We start from the raw sequence: 16660 nt of genomic DNA, 5'->3' as shown, positions 1-16660 counted from the left end.
GGCAGATGCGCTATGCAAACACACTTAGGCTCAAATGTGCCACGGCAGAGGGACAAAAAACACTCGGACACACACACTAACAGATACCCACACACACTTTTATCTGAAAACACACACTTCAATGAACACACTGAGGACATTTGCATCAATATTTTATCAAGTCTAAATTCAAATGCTAAAATTTGCGCAGGGAGCACTTAGCTCTGTGTTCATTGATGAAATTCAAATGGACAAAATCCTTAACAGATTACTTACAGCATTTGAAGCTCATTATCCACAAAATTGTGGTTAAATAAACTGCCATACATTTTAAAACTACCGCAAACCTCAAGAAAAACAAGGATCCATTACAACATTTCAAATAAACACGCTAATTGACACTATAAATGTGTTTTTTGGAACAAAAATAAAACCTTGCTCCATTCTCCAGGTTTCAGTTTCACAACAACAACAACCTGAAAGTGTCAGCTGCTTGGAGAAACCGCCCCTCCACTGAGAGGTCACAGGATTGATTCCCTCTACGGGTCATGTGTCCTTGGGCAAGATACCACATTTCTATTACTCCGCAGCCTGACCCTAATAAATGTTTGATTTTACAAGCCTAGGTGATTACGATTTACACACGGGCTGTTTATTGCATGAAAACTTAATCACCTACTGAGTAGAATGAGGAGATATATCAATTTTATGGATAAGCTTGATGTAATGACTTTATATCTTCTGGTTATTGTGACCATAACAAACTCAAATGTTATCGTCTTTCTGCTATTAAAGGCACTGTGACATTTAATGAACTTTTATTATATTTGGCCGCAAAACTCACGTTACTAGTTCTTCCTTTTCTCTCACGGATCGTATTCTACCATCTTAGAATAATTCTCTCAACCAAAGACTCAAGTGACTCAATTGAGTCACATTACTGACAATGGAGTACTGTGTCAGAAATATTCAGTTGTTTGAATGTGTCAGTATATCCCAGCTCTACCACATAGGCCAAATAGGCGCAATCAAACTGAACGCTTTGTCTTCTCCAGTAATGGATGACTAACAGACTGTCTGAGCGAGCTGCCATCCAACCATGTTCTCTGACCCCAACAACACTGGAGCTGCAGAGCTGGTAGCAGAAAACCACCCTGTATGTGTGTGTGTGTATGTGTGTGTGTGTGTGTGTGTGTGTGTGTGTGTGTGTGTGTGTGTGTGTGTGTGTGTGTGTGTGTGTGTGTGTGTGTGTGTGTGTGTGTGTGTGTGTGTGTGTGTGTGTGTGAGTGAAACAGAACATGACGATGGTCATCGGTGAGCCCTCACCGCCCCGGGCGAACACTATAGCTAAATGTATCTCATGGATAGAGGCTTTGCATGCATGTGTGTGTGTGTGTGTGTAAAAGCCATGCATCCAGATAGCGATAGCTGTGTAGCTCCAGCAGCAGTGTTTAAGCTAAGCTGCTGTGTTGTGTGCTATCACTGCTGCTGCTGCTGCTGCTGCTGCTGCTGCTGCTGCTGCTGCTGCTGCTGCTGCTGCTGCTGCTGCGGTGCTGAGATAGACAGGAGGATTGGAGCAGGCCGGGGCCCTTTCAAACCCCCAGAGAGCAGAAAGGGAGTGAGTGCTGGGCCTAAATGCAAAATCTCCTTAGCTTATACCCCCGAGGGATGCAGACACAGGGCTATTTTCTGGGAGAGAATCATGCCGCCAAGCGGACAGCGGATTTACCATATTCATACCACTCTTTAGAGAGGAGGAGGAGGAGGAGGGAGAGGATCTTCACCTGTCCCATTTCGCTGCTATGACTATATGTGGCTGCAGCAGCTCGCATGGCCGCTAAAGCCCCCGGGGGAAACCATTAAGGAGAACCTCGCTCACTCCCCACATTTCACTCTCCCTCATCCCCCATTTTCTTCCTTCCTTTCCTCCCCACATCTCCCTGTCTCCCTTTTTTCATATGAAGCATGAAGCCGCTCTCATTCACTCCCTATCCCCTCTAATAAGGGAGCGTGGTTCAGCCAAGGCCAAACCTAAAAATCCAGCAATATCCCCCCGTCTCTATGTAGAAGTGGCAGGGATAAAAGTGGGGTGGGTGCGGCTGTAAACAGCTATTTTCTAGGCACAAGGCCCTGATGAAAGATGTGTAGCTGCTAAAAAGTACAGCTGGTGTACTGCTGCTGGCGGCAGTGCGGAGAAAACAGCCCAGATTCATATCAATGGCTTTGATTGAAGCACTGGGAGAAACCCGCCGGAGGACGGTTTGTCAGAGATGTCAACATGTGTGTGTGTGTGTGTGTGTGTGTAGGTGAGGATTGGGATTTGTTGAAAGATTTGTTTGGAAACCTGTGTGGAATGAAAAGTGTGTGAGCATGGTGTCCTTGCATGCTTATGTTGACCAAAGTGTAAATAAGTGTGACGGTGCTTTTGTGTTGTGTACATGCACTTCCCTGTGTGTGTGTGTGTGTGTGTGTGTGTGTGTGTGTGTGTGTGTGTGTTTGTTTGTGTGTGTGTGTGTGTGTGTGTGTGTGTGTGTGTGTGTGTGTGTGTGTGTGTGTGTGTGTGTGTGTGTGTGTGTGTGTGTGTGAACTATGTAGATTGAGGTAGGGAGTGTTAGAGAGAGGGGCAGTCAGGCTAACAGATTCATATCCAATATGAAGAGGTTAAAGTGACGAGTCCAATCCTCCCGACAGAGCAAAGAGAGAATGAGATTGAGAAGGAGGAGGAGGAGGAGGAGGAGGAGGAGGAGGAGGAGGAGGAGGAGGAGGAGGAGGAGGAGGAGGAGGAGGAGGGAGAGCAGGGAGGAGGAAGAAGAGGGGGAGGGAGGAGGAAGGGGTGTAGTACAACAGATTAATTTAATTTCTGGACTGAGCACTCCTATGCTAAGCAAAAAAGGAAAAAGCAAAGGATAATAAAAGAGGATAAAGAATAAGCGGAGGGGGGCAGTGATAAGCAGGGAGCTTGGAGGAGGAAAAGAAAAAGAAGAGTTTTTTGCTTCTTTATCTGATGCAGTAAATGTGTGTGTACTGTATGTGAGAGATTGGAGCCGCAGAGTGTGAAGACGATTATGTGTTCAAAACTGCCCGTGAGTAAGTCCGGCCTCTGGGGGGGGTTACATTGCAACTTCACAGGCCCACTGAGCTACTTTAAATCATGTAGAGCGGCTGCAGAGGAACAGCATGTGATGACAAATCCATGAAGCCTTCCTAAAAGTGTTGTATAAAACAAAGCTACATTTGAAAATTCTTGTTTTTATATTTGTTTGTTTTTTGCAATCTTTTAACAAATTTTTGTTGTAAATATAGTTAATTTGTTATAATAGTCTTAACATTTTATTTTTAAACAGTTGTCATAACAGTCATATTTTGATTTTATTTTGCTACGTATTCTTCTTTCTGTGTCTTTGTATGTTCCAAAGCAATCATTTTCAGGCAGACATCCAGTGTCTAGTGCAGGTTAGAAGCAACTTTAAGTATCAGTAGAATGTTAGCAGTCAACCTTAAACCAATAACCTTTTGGTTGCTAGGTAACCTTTCTAACCAAACCAGCGTTTTTATTCAAGAGTATACTGCATGCCATCAATAATGGTTAAACAAATATCTCACATGCAAAAGCAGTTGTAAATGTGCGGTACTTCACTTGATTTCAAGTAATATTCCACTCTCCACTGTTAAATATCCATGAGCTGACATGTTGGGTTTACTACATACTAAAGTGGCGCCTAAATTCCCTCAGCAAGATGTGTGATTTCTTCCTACATTTCCCAGAGTGCCTTTGACAGCACCCACAGAAGGAACTTAAAGAAGCTCTATTATGTCTTTGGAGATTTCCCTTTACTGTAGTGTTATATAGGTTTTTGTGCATGTAAATGGTCTGCAAAGGATAAAATCCAAAAGTTCCCTTGAGAGGGAGTTTCTCTCCCGCTGCTAGCGCTCCAACACATCAGGGGCAGGACATAGAAGCAATGGATCAATCACAACAGAGTAGGCCAGCTAACCAAATAAATTAGAAAAATAACTTGAACATTAAAGAATGTAAACATGGTAGAGAGGGAAAATACATACTGTATATGAAACCTGAAAATGAGCATAAAAGGGCCCCTTTAACCAAGTTGTCGATCTATGTGTTACATAAACAAAAGAAAAAGTGAAGATTACAGGGACAATTTTCCCCTTTAGAGATGCAAAAAACCGTCTTATCGAGGTCTCTGCAATGGTTTCACTTTGAGTGACTACTACACATCGGTACAAAATGGTGTGTCCACAAGAAGCTTTCAGACCCACACCTGACGTTTTTACTCTTGATGTTTCGGGCAGGTGACATTTTTCTGCTTTTAGTCACAATTGTAGCTGCTGGAGATGTCTCAGCTTGACACCGTGTCACTCGCATTGGGCCGATTATCTGTGACGAATAAGAAAATTACACTTTAAAACTACAAAATGGACCCAAAAACACCAGGTACATAGCCATCAGCGGTTTTTTTAAGTGTGTTTGCGGGGATTTTTTCTTTGCTTTAACTCACCAGGCACTCAAACTGTATTCATTGGGTACATTAGATGCAGTGCATTCGCCCCATCTAAGTACTTGTATAGCAGATAGCTTACTGTGTAGCCTTGCTCTTACTGTGTTTTAATGCTTATCGACCGTACCACTTTTTACCTTTCTGCTGTGTTTTGACAGGAGAGGAAGTTTAAAAGACTATTATCAGAGCAAAAGTTCAAAAGAAGAAGAAAAGAAAAGGGAAAATAAATCCAAATGAGCATAAAAACACCAAACACCTTTGTGGCCACATCTGGTGGACGGTACAATTAGAAGCAGCTGTATGGTGTGCCAAAAACACCTTCTAAAAGCCCTTGAGCTTGTTGTCTGGCGACAGCATGTGTGGGTGAAAATTAGTCACAGAGAGTAAGCGCATGTATATATTTGAAAGTGTGTATGTGGGTAGGGGGGTTAGTTGAGTACAGCAGATTGAAGCACTAACCAGAGCACTCAGATTTATTAAAAAGGGCCGGACCCAACCCCTCCTTTCTCTCTCCATCCTCTATTGTTGTCACTTTACTTCTGTCTCCGTGCATACATACAACCCCCCCCCCCCCGCCAATCCTGCATGATATTACATTTTTCACTAAAAACCCTTCACAGTCACCGCTGGCTCCTCAATAAGACAGGCTGAGGAGGAGGGGTCGGGGGTAGGAAGGAGAGGAAGGACGTGCTGTTCCTGAGGTATATGGCGACCCCTCCTCCCTATCCATCCTCCCCTCTCCTCACACACCCCCTTTCTCTCCTCCAAGTTCATTACCATAACCCCTGTCCTCTAAATTAAATTGGGGGGTCTAAATCTCCTCTCTTTGCCCCCCAAAACAGCGCTGACCACCAGCCAAAGGGAAGCAAGCAGACAAAAGAGGTGGAAACCAATCTAACTAACCCCACTTTTGTGATCCCACTTTATTAGCTAAATGTATCAGCGGCAGGAAGAAACGCATTGTTGGCTGTGGGGATTCGTATTGCTTAGAAAAACGCGCGTACCCACACAATTGCAAGCATGCAAAAGGGCCGCACAAAGGACACGCGTTACCTCTCTGTGTGTGGTTTATTCGATACAAACCATGTTGGCGAGCATAAAACGTCCCTGCGGCGCTGCAAACGACGAGATTACATTACAGTACCGCACATAAACATGCAAACACTCGGAGTACTCAAACGCAGGGAAACACACACTCACAAACACACACACACACACACCGTGCTGCTTATCCACGGCCTCGTCATTTTAATCTCTGTAAAAAAGCCCTGCAGCTTTGAGACGGCGGAAGCGTGCATCAAAACGAGCTTACTCACACTTGCACAGAAAGGGTTTTGCGCGAGATCACACACGGGCTTCATTATGTCAGAGACCTTTGAAGGAGGATAGGAGCCTTTCCTAAGCCCTGTTCTCTCTATTCATGCAAGCAAGGGAAACAAGATCACTGCCTTCAGGTTGCCACAATAGACGGGCACTTCTGTATTACACAGTCGCGCTGATGGACATTAGCCAACTGATAAGCACACACACATGCTGGAGATCACACACATACATGCACAGAACTACAGTATGGTCTTCGATACACAAACAGATCAAAGCAATACTTTGTTGTTTAAAAATATAAAAATATAGATATGCATTTGTTAGGCGACATAAAAAGCAACGACATTTGATTATAAGTGGATTGCTACGAGATTTTTAACTACAGGAAAATGTACCGCAAATGACGAAATGATGAAATTCCGAATCTTGTTTGGATCTAGATCTGTAAAGAAGAACTTGTGCTTCAATTCAACTCTGAAAAATACCCAAGGGATATCATTTCCCATTAGCCAGTCAGTTGGTCTGTCTTCCAAGCAGCAGAATGTAAAAAAAAAGAAGCCAACATTTATATGGATGCTGGAGGGCCCAAAAATACATACAGATTACATGCTGGCTGTGATCTGGTCCTGGGATTAAGAGAATAATGCTGCCTTCAAATGATACACGATTTGCTCACCGCGAGGTTGGGTGCAGAGCTTCGCGTGAAAAAAGCGAGTTAAGTTTTGTTGTTACCTCACCTGCTGGCTTGCGGAGCTACAAACATTTGTCCTCTGATTGGTTGCGCCGAAAGGTCAGCGTTGAACGAGGTCAAAGTTGAAATAATTTGAACTTTGAGCGCACTTCTCGGTGGCAAATTCAAACTTTAAGCAACGGAAACGGTTTTGCATCCGTCTAGTTGGGCTTCTCCGCTCTCTCCATAGCAACACAACGGCAATGTCAGCGCAGAGCCGCTTTACTGAGCATCATGTGAATGCATTTTAGGCGATTATGTTTTACTGTTATGGCTCAAATGAGTATTGCTTCTTAGTTCTGAGGGTATGACTTAATTACCTACAGTAGAGCTAGGTGGTTGGGTAATCCACTGAATTAGCTACAAGGTAGCTTAAATGGAGTGCAATTCAGTCACTATACACTACAGTTTTCAGGAAGATATGGTGCTAATGCGGCACTGAAAGGCTACACAAAAAAAGTAACATTAATGCACACACTGCTGATTCGTGTACAGTGTGAAACCTAATTATTCTGCCTAATTAGAAGTTGAGCAGCAGCCCTGACCTCAGATCAGCTAATCAGTTGAAAAGCCTTCAGGCCTTTCTTTCTACCACACCCTCATGTTCTCTACCTTCCCTTCTTAAGGCCGAACACATCGGGTGACACGGCGGGCCAAGGCAGGGAATTATAGTGATGGAGGGAGTGAAAGGAGGTATGGAGGGGAGCGTGAAGAGAAGGAATGTGAGCTATGAGACGAATGAATAGGCACGGGGTTCTTTATGGCATTTATGTGCGCCGTGGAGAAAGCCTATATCGACGGACACCTTGTTGGACAAAAGGGGGAGCACACACTGAGTGCATTCGATTAGGGGTGCGCGTTGGTGTCAAACCACAAAAAAGTCCCATGCTGTGTCCAGGATTCATTAGGGCACAGGGGTAAAATGGACCTTGGCCTGTTTACACACACACACATGAGTACCAAGATGAGCCATCGGGAAAACACCAATTTTCTCACACACACGTCAGAAATAAGTACTCAGTAAGTACACGCACAGAAATACCATAAATGTACTGGCCACATCACACATTAATGCACACGCTTACATATGATTGGCGATTACGACCCCAGACACACAGGGAAGTCAAATATAGCCTGAGTAGAGCCAATTTAGCCCTTAATGGTCTTTGTGACCATCAAGGGCGCAAGACAAAGATGACGTCCAATGGAGGGTGGATGTGTGTGTCTGTGTGGAGGGGCGCATTGTTTACCTAGATTCCTCTCCTCCTATATGTGTGTCTAATGGCCTATGAATGTTTCCAGGGTAACAACGACAGTTTAAGCTGCTCCGATGGACCGACATACGAATGGCAGCAGAGGGGAAGCAGAGTTCAGGTGACCATATTCGGTTGAGGGGGGATATTTATTTGATATCTGCACAGCAGGTAGTGTCCATGGTGTGAAATGACTTTTATCATCTATGTGTAAAAAAGACAAAGGGACTACATCTTTGTATGTGTGCTACCTGCGGAATTTACAGGTTTCCGCACGTGTGAAGGTAATAAGGAACATTTATGTGTTGGACCGTATATAAAGTACAAGACTATACTGCCCCTTTTATATTGATAGTAACTGAAGCTATTTATATGTATCATGAGGTGTGTGTGTGGTAGCAGTTAATATATATATTCTAGATATCAGAAACAATTATAGGATCACTTTTTTTTCACATGAAGTAGAACAAATGTATTCAGGCTGACAATGAAACTTTTCGAGTGACTTTACCATAAATACTGTATGAAAATGTGTGAAGCCGAAGAACATGAATATATCGTGTAAGTGTCCAAAAGGTGTGCATACGTGTGTGAAGGCAGCGATCTTTAATGACAGCTTTGACAGTGATACCAGTCAGTGTGCATGTTTTTTTCATGTGTATGAATGTGTAAGTGCTTTAATATCTGCATGTGTTTCAGACAGCAACTACAGAGCAGACACATCCTCAGATAGTTTGTGTGTGTGTGTGTGTGTGTGTGTGTGTGTGTGTGTGTGTGTGTGTGTGTGTGTGTGTGTGTGTGTGTGTGTGTGTGTGTGTGTGTGTGTGTGTGTGTGTGTGTGTGTGTGTGTGTGTGTGTGTGTGCAGAGCCCTGGGTGGGGGTGAGGCGGCTTAACGCAATAAAGCATGTTGTATTGACATCTGTGTTGTGTCTATTGATTCCCCATTATGGAGCTAACAAACCCGCCTGGACGCTTTGTCATTCGCAATCACGTTAGCACCGGGACTCACCAACTACGCTGCCCCTTTTAAAATCTGATCCATACACGCTCACACACGCACAGAGAAGCAGGTGTCCTCACGTGCACACACCTCTTCGCATTCCTACACATTCAAGGCAATCATTCATGTCACCACAGGCACCCATCCACACACACAAGTTAACCACAAATTCACGTGCACAAATAAACAGTCAAAACGCACATGTACACAAATGGGGTGATGGGAAGAGTAGTCAATGCTGTCCAATCAATGGCGGTGGAAGGTTAAAACCACTCACACAATGGGCGGCTGTGAGCTTGTGGTTTCCAGATAAACCACACAAGGCGGACAGATCCATAACTGACCTCAACGTGCAATTATTGAATCCTCTACCTGTTTTGTACACACACACTTTGACAAATAAGCATAAATGCATGGATTTTCTGCCTCTAAACCCCAAACATGTGCAGACAGCTGCAGACATAAGGTATATACTGTATATAGAACTGTGCAAAGACTTAGTCCTACTTCCTGTTATACACATCTCTTTCCGACACCTGCTGATACTGTATATATCTACACATGCACAGACGTATCAAGAATAAAGCCTGAACAAAGTGTCTGCCATGCTTGCACACACACATATAAATTGCAGATGCACACTCAAGTACACACACATACACAGCCAATTAATCCGGACATTGGACTTGGCTCAGGCACAGTTTGGCGTGGCCCAGACCACACAACCCCCTACTGGGCACGGCAAGGTGAAGAACCTGGGTGGAGGAAGAGGTAGTTATCGAGCAGCACAGAGCTTGTTGTGTCTGCGAGTGTGAGTGTGTGTGGGCAGGCGGTTTGTGCTTTGAAAAGTTCCTCTGCATGGTTATTAGACAATAGAATAAAATAGCACAAGTGCCGTATTGCCTTATTGTTTCAGTAGGTTCTCCAAGGTGCGGTCATTTACAATCACAGACTTTGTTTTGTTTTTATTACCACATAGATGATATTCTTAACTCTTTTTGATTATCATGATTTTTTTTATCACTAAGTTACTAAGATGTAAACTTACTAGAGAAACAGCAAGTAGAACAGAAAATAAAATAAATCGACTCTGTGCTGAATAACTTCAAGTCCGAGAGGCCTCTCAGAGTAGCCAACATAAATAAACCATCCCTCTCAATCCGGACACGTGCCTTCTCTGTGAATTTGACAGCTCTCAGTTTTATATGGGCCACAGAGGCCCTGGAGGATTTTACAGCAGTGTACATAAAATAAAAGAGCATTTAGATTTCCTTTGTTGTGGTGCAGAGAGGGAGTGAGCAGCTACAGGTCCCTGTACAGTTCTGGTCAGATCTCTGAGCGGCCAAAAGACAAGCTTTTAGAGTCTTTGTGGCAAAGATCTGACACTCAGAATGAACTGAGGAGCATCAGAGTATTAATGAGCAGCAAACGAGAGAGAACTCAATGAGTAGCTGTGCTTTTGACAAAGGATGTGATCGTTTTTCTTCCAGCTGCTTTACCACATCTCTTATCTCTCTAATGCTGTTTACCCAAATTCAGTATACTGCTTATACTTACTTTTCAATAGTGAGAAATTAAAACCTCAAGAAGGATTATGCAGAGCCTTCAGGCTCTAAGCCTTCTTAGTTTAATTAATTTCAAGCAAATGTGCTCAATGACTTTGGATTAGCGAGGTATGATATTTGTAAACCTGATGCTTATTTCTGTATACTTAATGACTAATAATGTTTGTAGCCATATAGGAGCACTGTCTGCTGGTTTAATAAAAAGGTGAATGTGTTGATATTTGATCAATTAGTATATATTTTTGTAATCCATTAATTGCAGAGATTCAATATCCTTAAAATCTTTCATTTGCATACACATTAATGATATTTTCTGTATTATAGGGACCTCCCAAAACATAATTTAGTACAGTGTTTCCCACATACATGTACCGGTAATTTGATTCTATTTGTGGGGGCACCGATATTTAATTGTGGCGGCCCGCCACAAATGAATCAGTGTATGGGAAACACTGTAGAGAGTCCTATAGCGTTTGGGGGAAGCAGTAGTCTATAGGCATTTGGCTTTAGAACTGAAGGATCGTCGGTTCGGTCGAGTGTGGACTGGTAGTTGGAGAGGTGCAGCTTAATCTTAATTACCTTTAAGTACTAAAAATCAGACTAGTGAAGATTGAATTGGTTTTAGCAGGAAATAAAGTGACTGTTCAGTGGTACTGAAGAAAATATTCTGAGATATAGTACAAAGAAATAATACTGTGCAAGTAAATGAAGAAACAAAACTTTCCCTCTGCGATAACAGTTTCCATCCAGTGGCTGTTTTAAAAGCGTTTTACTGAGGCGATGTGTCTAAGGCCGGGCTGAGCTGAGGCCAGCAGTCTCAACGCTGTAGTGTTAAAGAGTCGAGCTGACAAAAATACCCATAAGCCCTCACTTTAGATCCACTGTAGAACCACTGTCTGCTAGCGTCTGCTGTTTAGGACCTCTCTCTCCCCCTTTCCTCCACTGAACCTCACTCACCTCGTCTTACACTTTTGACACCCGCCGTCTTTGCTCACACTAACGCACCCAGACACGTGCACGCGCACAGGTGCAGGCAATCGTAGCGATGCACACATGCACACCTTTGGTCAAAGGCGCGGATCAGAGAGACACAGAGAATTGTGGGTAACAGACTTAGCTAAAGTGGCTTATGGGGCCCGGGCAAACCACACCAGGCAAATCCAATTCAACAAGCTCTCTGTCCATAGGGAACGACGGAAAGAGGGGAGAGGGAAAGAGAGGAGAGTTTGCATTTTACTGAAAGGCTTTTGTGTCAAGTGAACACTCCCCAGAAATGAGAGAAATAGAAAGAGAAACAGGAGATTCAGAGTTTCCTTCTCTCCAGAGATCAAAGATGAAACATGGAGAAAGGAGAAGGATATCCAGACGGGGAAATGAAGGATGAGTGTTGGCCTTTGCTCTCCTACGAAGTTTATTTCTCTTGTGTGTATTAGCTGCTTATCACACAAACATGTTTGAATAAAAAAATATCCCTTAGAGGCACTTCCACATGAGAGAGGAAGGCTTGCTAGCTCACTCACTCACACGTTCATTTCTCATTTGCTAAATCATTTATTTATTCCAGCACACATTCGGTCATTATTCATTATTTCACACTGTTCATTAAATGATTGATTATTTCAGTGGATCGATAGCGTTTCATCTGCTCAATCACTGTGTTTAATAATTCTTTCACTCTCCCTCTTACTCACTGTTCCTTTCAATTCAATTCACTGATCCCTTCACCTGTTCATTCTCTATCTGAAACGTATTCATTTATGCACTCGCTCATTCTGTTATTCATCCAATCATTCATTCTGACCCAGCCTCCACCTTGTCCTCTCATCACTTTAATTTCTTAAAGGACCAACATAGAAATTGACCCCGTCCCCCCTCCCCTTCCCAAAACAGAAGCAAGTGGTTATATGTCAAAGGCGGGAGCAGGAGCGGCTCTCATTAAAAACCTCCACCGTTTTTCTCCTCCTGACACCTACTTAAGGTGATAGGCTGAATTACCCCAGCAATGCTCAACATGCACACACACCACCCCCCACATCTGTCATTTGAAATGTCCGCCTGACTGGATTAAAGCAATGGGGATGGGGGACAAGGGGAGCCAGTGGCACTGTCATCCTCAAACATGAAGACATATGTTGTTGAAACAATGACCAGCAAGTCACACATACTGAGTTTTAAAACTGCCACAGGTGGAAAGAAAACCGAAGCTTGCCATAAACAAAAATGAATTGACAGAATATGATCTTAGTGTCATTTCCTTTTTTCTTTATAACCCTTTTACTGTAGGAACTAATATGGATTTTGGAATAATACACCAAACCAGCATAACCGATAAAGTCCTTAAGAGATATTAAAGGTACATTATAGTGAGATGAGAAAAATACCATAAAGAGCACTTCCGTTATTGATCACACTGATAGTCACTCAAGCAATATTAGAGCGATCATCGGGTATTAAAGCGCAGCATAAAGGCATGATAAGGTCGTTATTGTAAGTAACTATTGATTGACAAACTCACCCTGTAGTGATAGGCCAATTAAAGTATAATTAGTTTGACTATGAATACAAATAAGTCATAAAAGATGTATTAAGGGACACTGTTTTCTTGTAGTCATTTGGAATAGGTCCTTATGTGATTTTTTCCTCACGCCATCTGAAGTTTCTCCCTCAACTTGACTGAACTCTTGTTTTCCCAAAGTGGCCACAGAGATCAATACCCTCTGATCGATATAGATGACCATGAATATTCCAGGCTAACCTGAGCGAGAAAGAGTGAAGGAGAGGAGAGGAGCGAAGAGAGGAGGCAGATGGAGTTTTGAGATGGATGGATTGAATGAAAGGAGGGAAAAAGATGATGAGGAGAGAGTGTGGCGCCTCTGTGACACTGTGATGGATGCTAATGAGCCAGATATGCATGCATCCAATTTTGGGAGTGTTTTACTCTTTTGGATTTATGCACGAGTAAGTATTTTTAATTAAATTCTCTTGCCTTGTTCGTGATAAATTAATTATATTAGCGGAGATAGAGTAAAAAGATGGTAATGGAAAAAAAGCCACTTCGGTAGAGATACTAAGCCTCCCAATTCTTCTTCTTCTGATAATTTAAAGTAGATTGCTGTATATAGCGAAGCAAAACATGGAAATCAACGAGAAAAGCATTTGTAATTTATATGACAAGTTGAATTTTATACCAATAAAACAATATGCATGTTATTAAAGATATTTCACTAGAAAAACTGTCACACATGAATTTCTGCATATCTTGCATATAAAATAACTTTTATACATTGGAAAGACGCTTGTTTTGATATGTATACTGTGTCATATTAAGTAAACATAGAAAGGATTACAATTTAACCCACGTAATTGATGTAAGTCATGTGCATCCAAGTTTTCTGGACCGTTACATTTGAAACTGAAATAAGAAAGTATACAAAATGTTCTGTATATAATTTAATGTATGGGTTTATACATGAGAGGAAATAAAAATAAAAACCATAACCGGGTTTTATTCTTTGAGTAGGTGCACGGTAAAAGCAGTCTTACCGGGGCTGGACCGCGGAGCCAGCGAGGACTTGAGTCTCCAGGCGCTGAAGTCGGACGCTGTTCTCTGAAAGACGAAGGGGACCGGCAGGGGGACAAACATGGTCCTCTGTCGACCTGGTGGTCGTTGTTTTTTTGTTTTTTATTTTAGTCTCACTTTTCTTATTTTCTCATCCGTCGTCCTTCCGTCGTTCTTTTGCCTTTTCTTCGTATGCTTTCCAGGTTTACGGACCCCTGGGTTGTAAAAGAAGCGTGGATGCTTTGAAAAAAACTTGGCTTTTTCTTCCGTCAGCGGTTTCCCATTTCTCTTGGTTGGCTTTGGGATGCAGACGGATATTGTTCCCCTTACTTCTCGGGAGTCTGACACACACACACACACACCCCTTACTTCTCGCACACTCACACACACACACACACACACACACACACACACACACACACACACACACACACACACACACACACACACACACACACACACACACGCAAACACACACACACACACACACACACACACACACACACACACACACACACGCGCGCGCTTGCGCGCGTACAAAGAGCGATGTGCAGTACGCGCAGCGGCGGCTTTGGGAGAAGGTGTAAAGCTATCAGTGGTTATCCATACAGGCTAACACAGGTGGCTGGACAGAGGATGATCTGTGTTACCATCGTGAGTCTAGCTGCTCTCCACGGACACGATTACACTCCATGTATTGTGTCCAGACTCTGCGTAAAGATTTGTCTCTCGGCAGGGTTTGCTTTGGTTTAGGTTTCGGAAAAAAGAAAAGATTTCTGTTCCTGCTGAAAAGTCTGTCCAAACGGGTGAAAACTGTCCGTGAAACACTGTTTCTCCTTTTTGGTTTTCGTAAAGATTTGGTTAGTAGCTTGCTGGTCTGCTGAAGGACACATGCACTCAAAGCGACACAATAATAAAATGCATTATTTGGTAAAAAGATGAGGAATAATCGAATAATAAAGTAAGGCTACGCAGGCACCTCCTGTCTGACTTTCGCTCCTCCCTCTCCTCCCGTCGCTGCTTCTCCCTCTTTCTCTACCGTGGGTCACTAATTAAAGCAAAATCAATAGATAAATAAATGAATAAATCCATATCAATAAGTACACCTGTCTTCTCCTTTCCTCCTCCACTGAAGCACGAAAAAAAGAGGAGGGGGAAGCGATGTCTCTCTCTTTTTTTTTTTACGCTGTAGTGTCTTTTCTTTGGCTCTGCTCCGCCATTCGCTGGTGTGTGTCTCTTTCTCTCTTCCGCCGCTCTCCTCTGTGTGTTATCCAACGTGTGTGTGTGCGCGTCTCTGCGTCCCCTCAGTTTATTCTGGGAACCCCGGTGGTTTCGGTCCTTCACCGCGCAGACTGAATGCTCTCTGGCACGGCAAAGCGCTCCGTCCGGGAGACAGACGGAGATACCCAGCCCCCTTTTTTTTTTACCCCCTTTCCTTTCCCTCCCCTCTCTACCCCCCTTTTCTCCCTCTTCGCCCCAACACTCATAAGCACGCTACGGCCCCACTTTCTCCATCCATTTTCATGTATTGACACTTTCTGATCTGCATTGAAGTTGGAGCTAGGCCTATAGATTGAAGGCACATTTATATTCTGTTACATTTTTGGGAAATACACACATACACACACACTTCTCGCCCTCTCGACCGCGGTAATCCCGTACAAGGCGAGCACAGATCCGGCCAAGTGATCCTCTAATTACTTCATTATAATGAAGCCAATAATCACATCATCGCCTGCCTCCGACATATCGATCGGCTCTTCACAATGCGCGGACATGAATTCAAAGGGGGGGGGGGGGATCTTGTATGTATATTTCAGCAGGTGGATCTCTCCCCTCTCTCCCCCTACCTCTCTCATATAGATTTACGTGGGTCTGGATAACGCAAGGTCACCAGCAGCACTCAACTAATGTATTTATTTTCCCCTCACAGAGGTGAATTATCAAAGCCTGCAGAGCCAAGGGTGTTAAATTAGTAATTATTTTTAAGCTCGGTGAGGCTATGTACTTGTGTGCGTAAAATGTGCGTAAAATGTCAGTTGAGCTGAATCTAAATGGACTGTTTTTCCTATTAAGGGTCGGTGGTGTGTGTGTGTGTGTGTGTGTGTGTGTGTGTGTGTGTGTGTGTGTGTGTGTGTGTGTGTGTGTGTGTGTGTGTGTGTGTGTGTGTGTGTGTGTGCGCGCGTGTGAGAGGGAAGGTGCCTCCCGGCCATCACCTCTCCTCACCACAGTCCGAGAGATGATGCACCGCCCCAATCTGCGCCGCGCATTTACACCCCAGATTATCGCCAACATGGATTTTTTTAAATAGGAAAATCTATACGCTAAATATCGCAGTCAATAAAAGAAAATCGACCAAACCCACACACATGTCTCACTCTCACTCCCTCTCTGTATACACTCAGAGGTGGGACTGAGCTGTTAATAAGTTATCGATCAATTATGGCCCCCATATATGGAAAGGCCTCGGGCTCCTTAGCAATGCTAATGCAGTAAGGAGAAAGGAAACGTCAGATAGAAAATGCTATGCGGATAAAACATTATCAGAAAGCGTCCTGATCTACGGACTTATACTAAAGTCTTCATACTTGACTGCGAATACTGATGCTTCAAATACTGTACAGACTATGGTACTACAGTACTAGACAAAACACTTCTATCATGACTAATGTTGCTTCAAAACAGCTGTTACTGCTACTACCACTGCTATTTAGACCAGGCATGGGCAAA

General features: G+C 43.3%; 1 protein-coding gene across 1 annotated transcript in view; it reads right to left on the bottom strand.

Annotated features, from left to right (window-relative positions):
* LOC307022521 (uncharacterized protein) overlaps positions 1-14250 on the bottom strand; it is a 60830-nt gene extending 46580 nt beyond the window's left edge. Inside the window, exon 1 of the mRNA XM_079655338.1 lies at positions 13915-14250. Coding sequence (XP_079511464.1) covers positions 13915-14014 — 100 coding nt within the window. The 5' untranslated portion in view covers positions 14015-14250. The remainder of the gene's footprint in view (positions 1-13914) is intronic.
* Positions 14251-16660: the final 2410 nt, after the last annotated feature.

This window comes from Notothenia rossii (genome assembly GCF_949606895.1).
Source record: "Notothenia rossii genome assembly, chromosome: 10".
Taxonomy (NCBI): Eukaryota; Metazoa; Chordata; class Actinopteri; order Perciformes; family Nototheniidae; genus Notothenia; species Notothenia rossii.
Note: the sequence above shows the minus strand (reverse complement) of the source record. Positions and strands in the feature narration are given on the sequence as shown.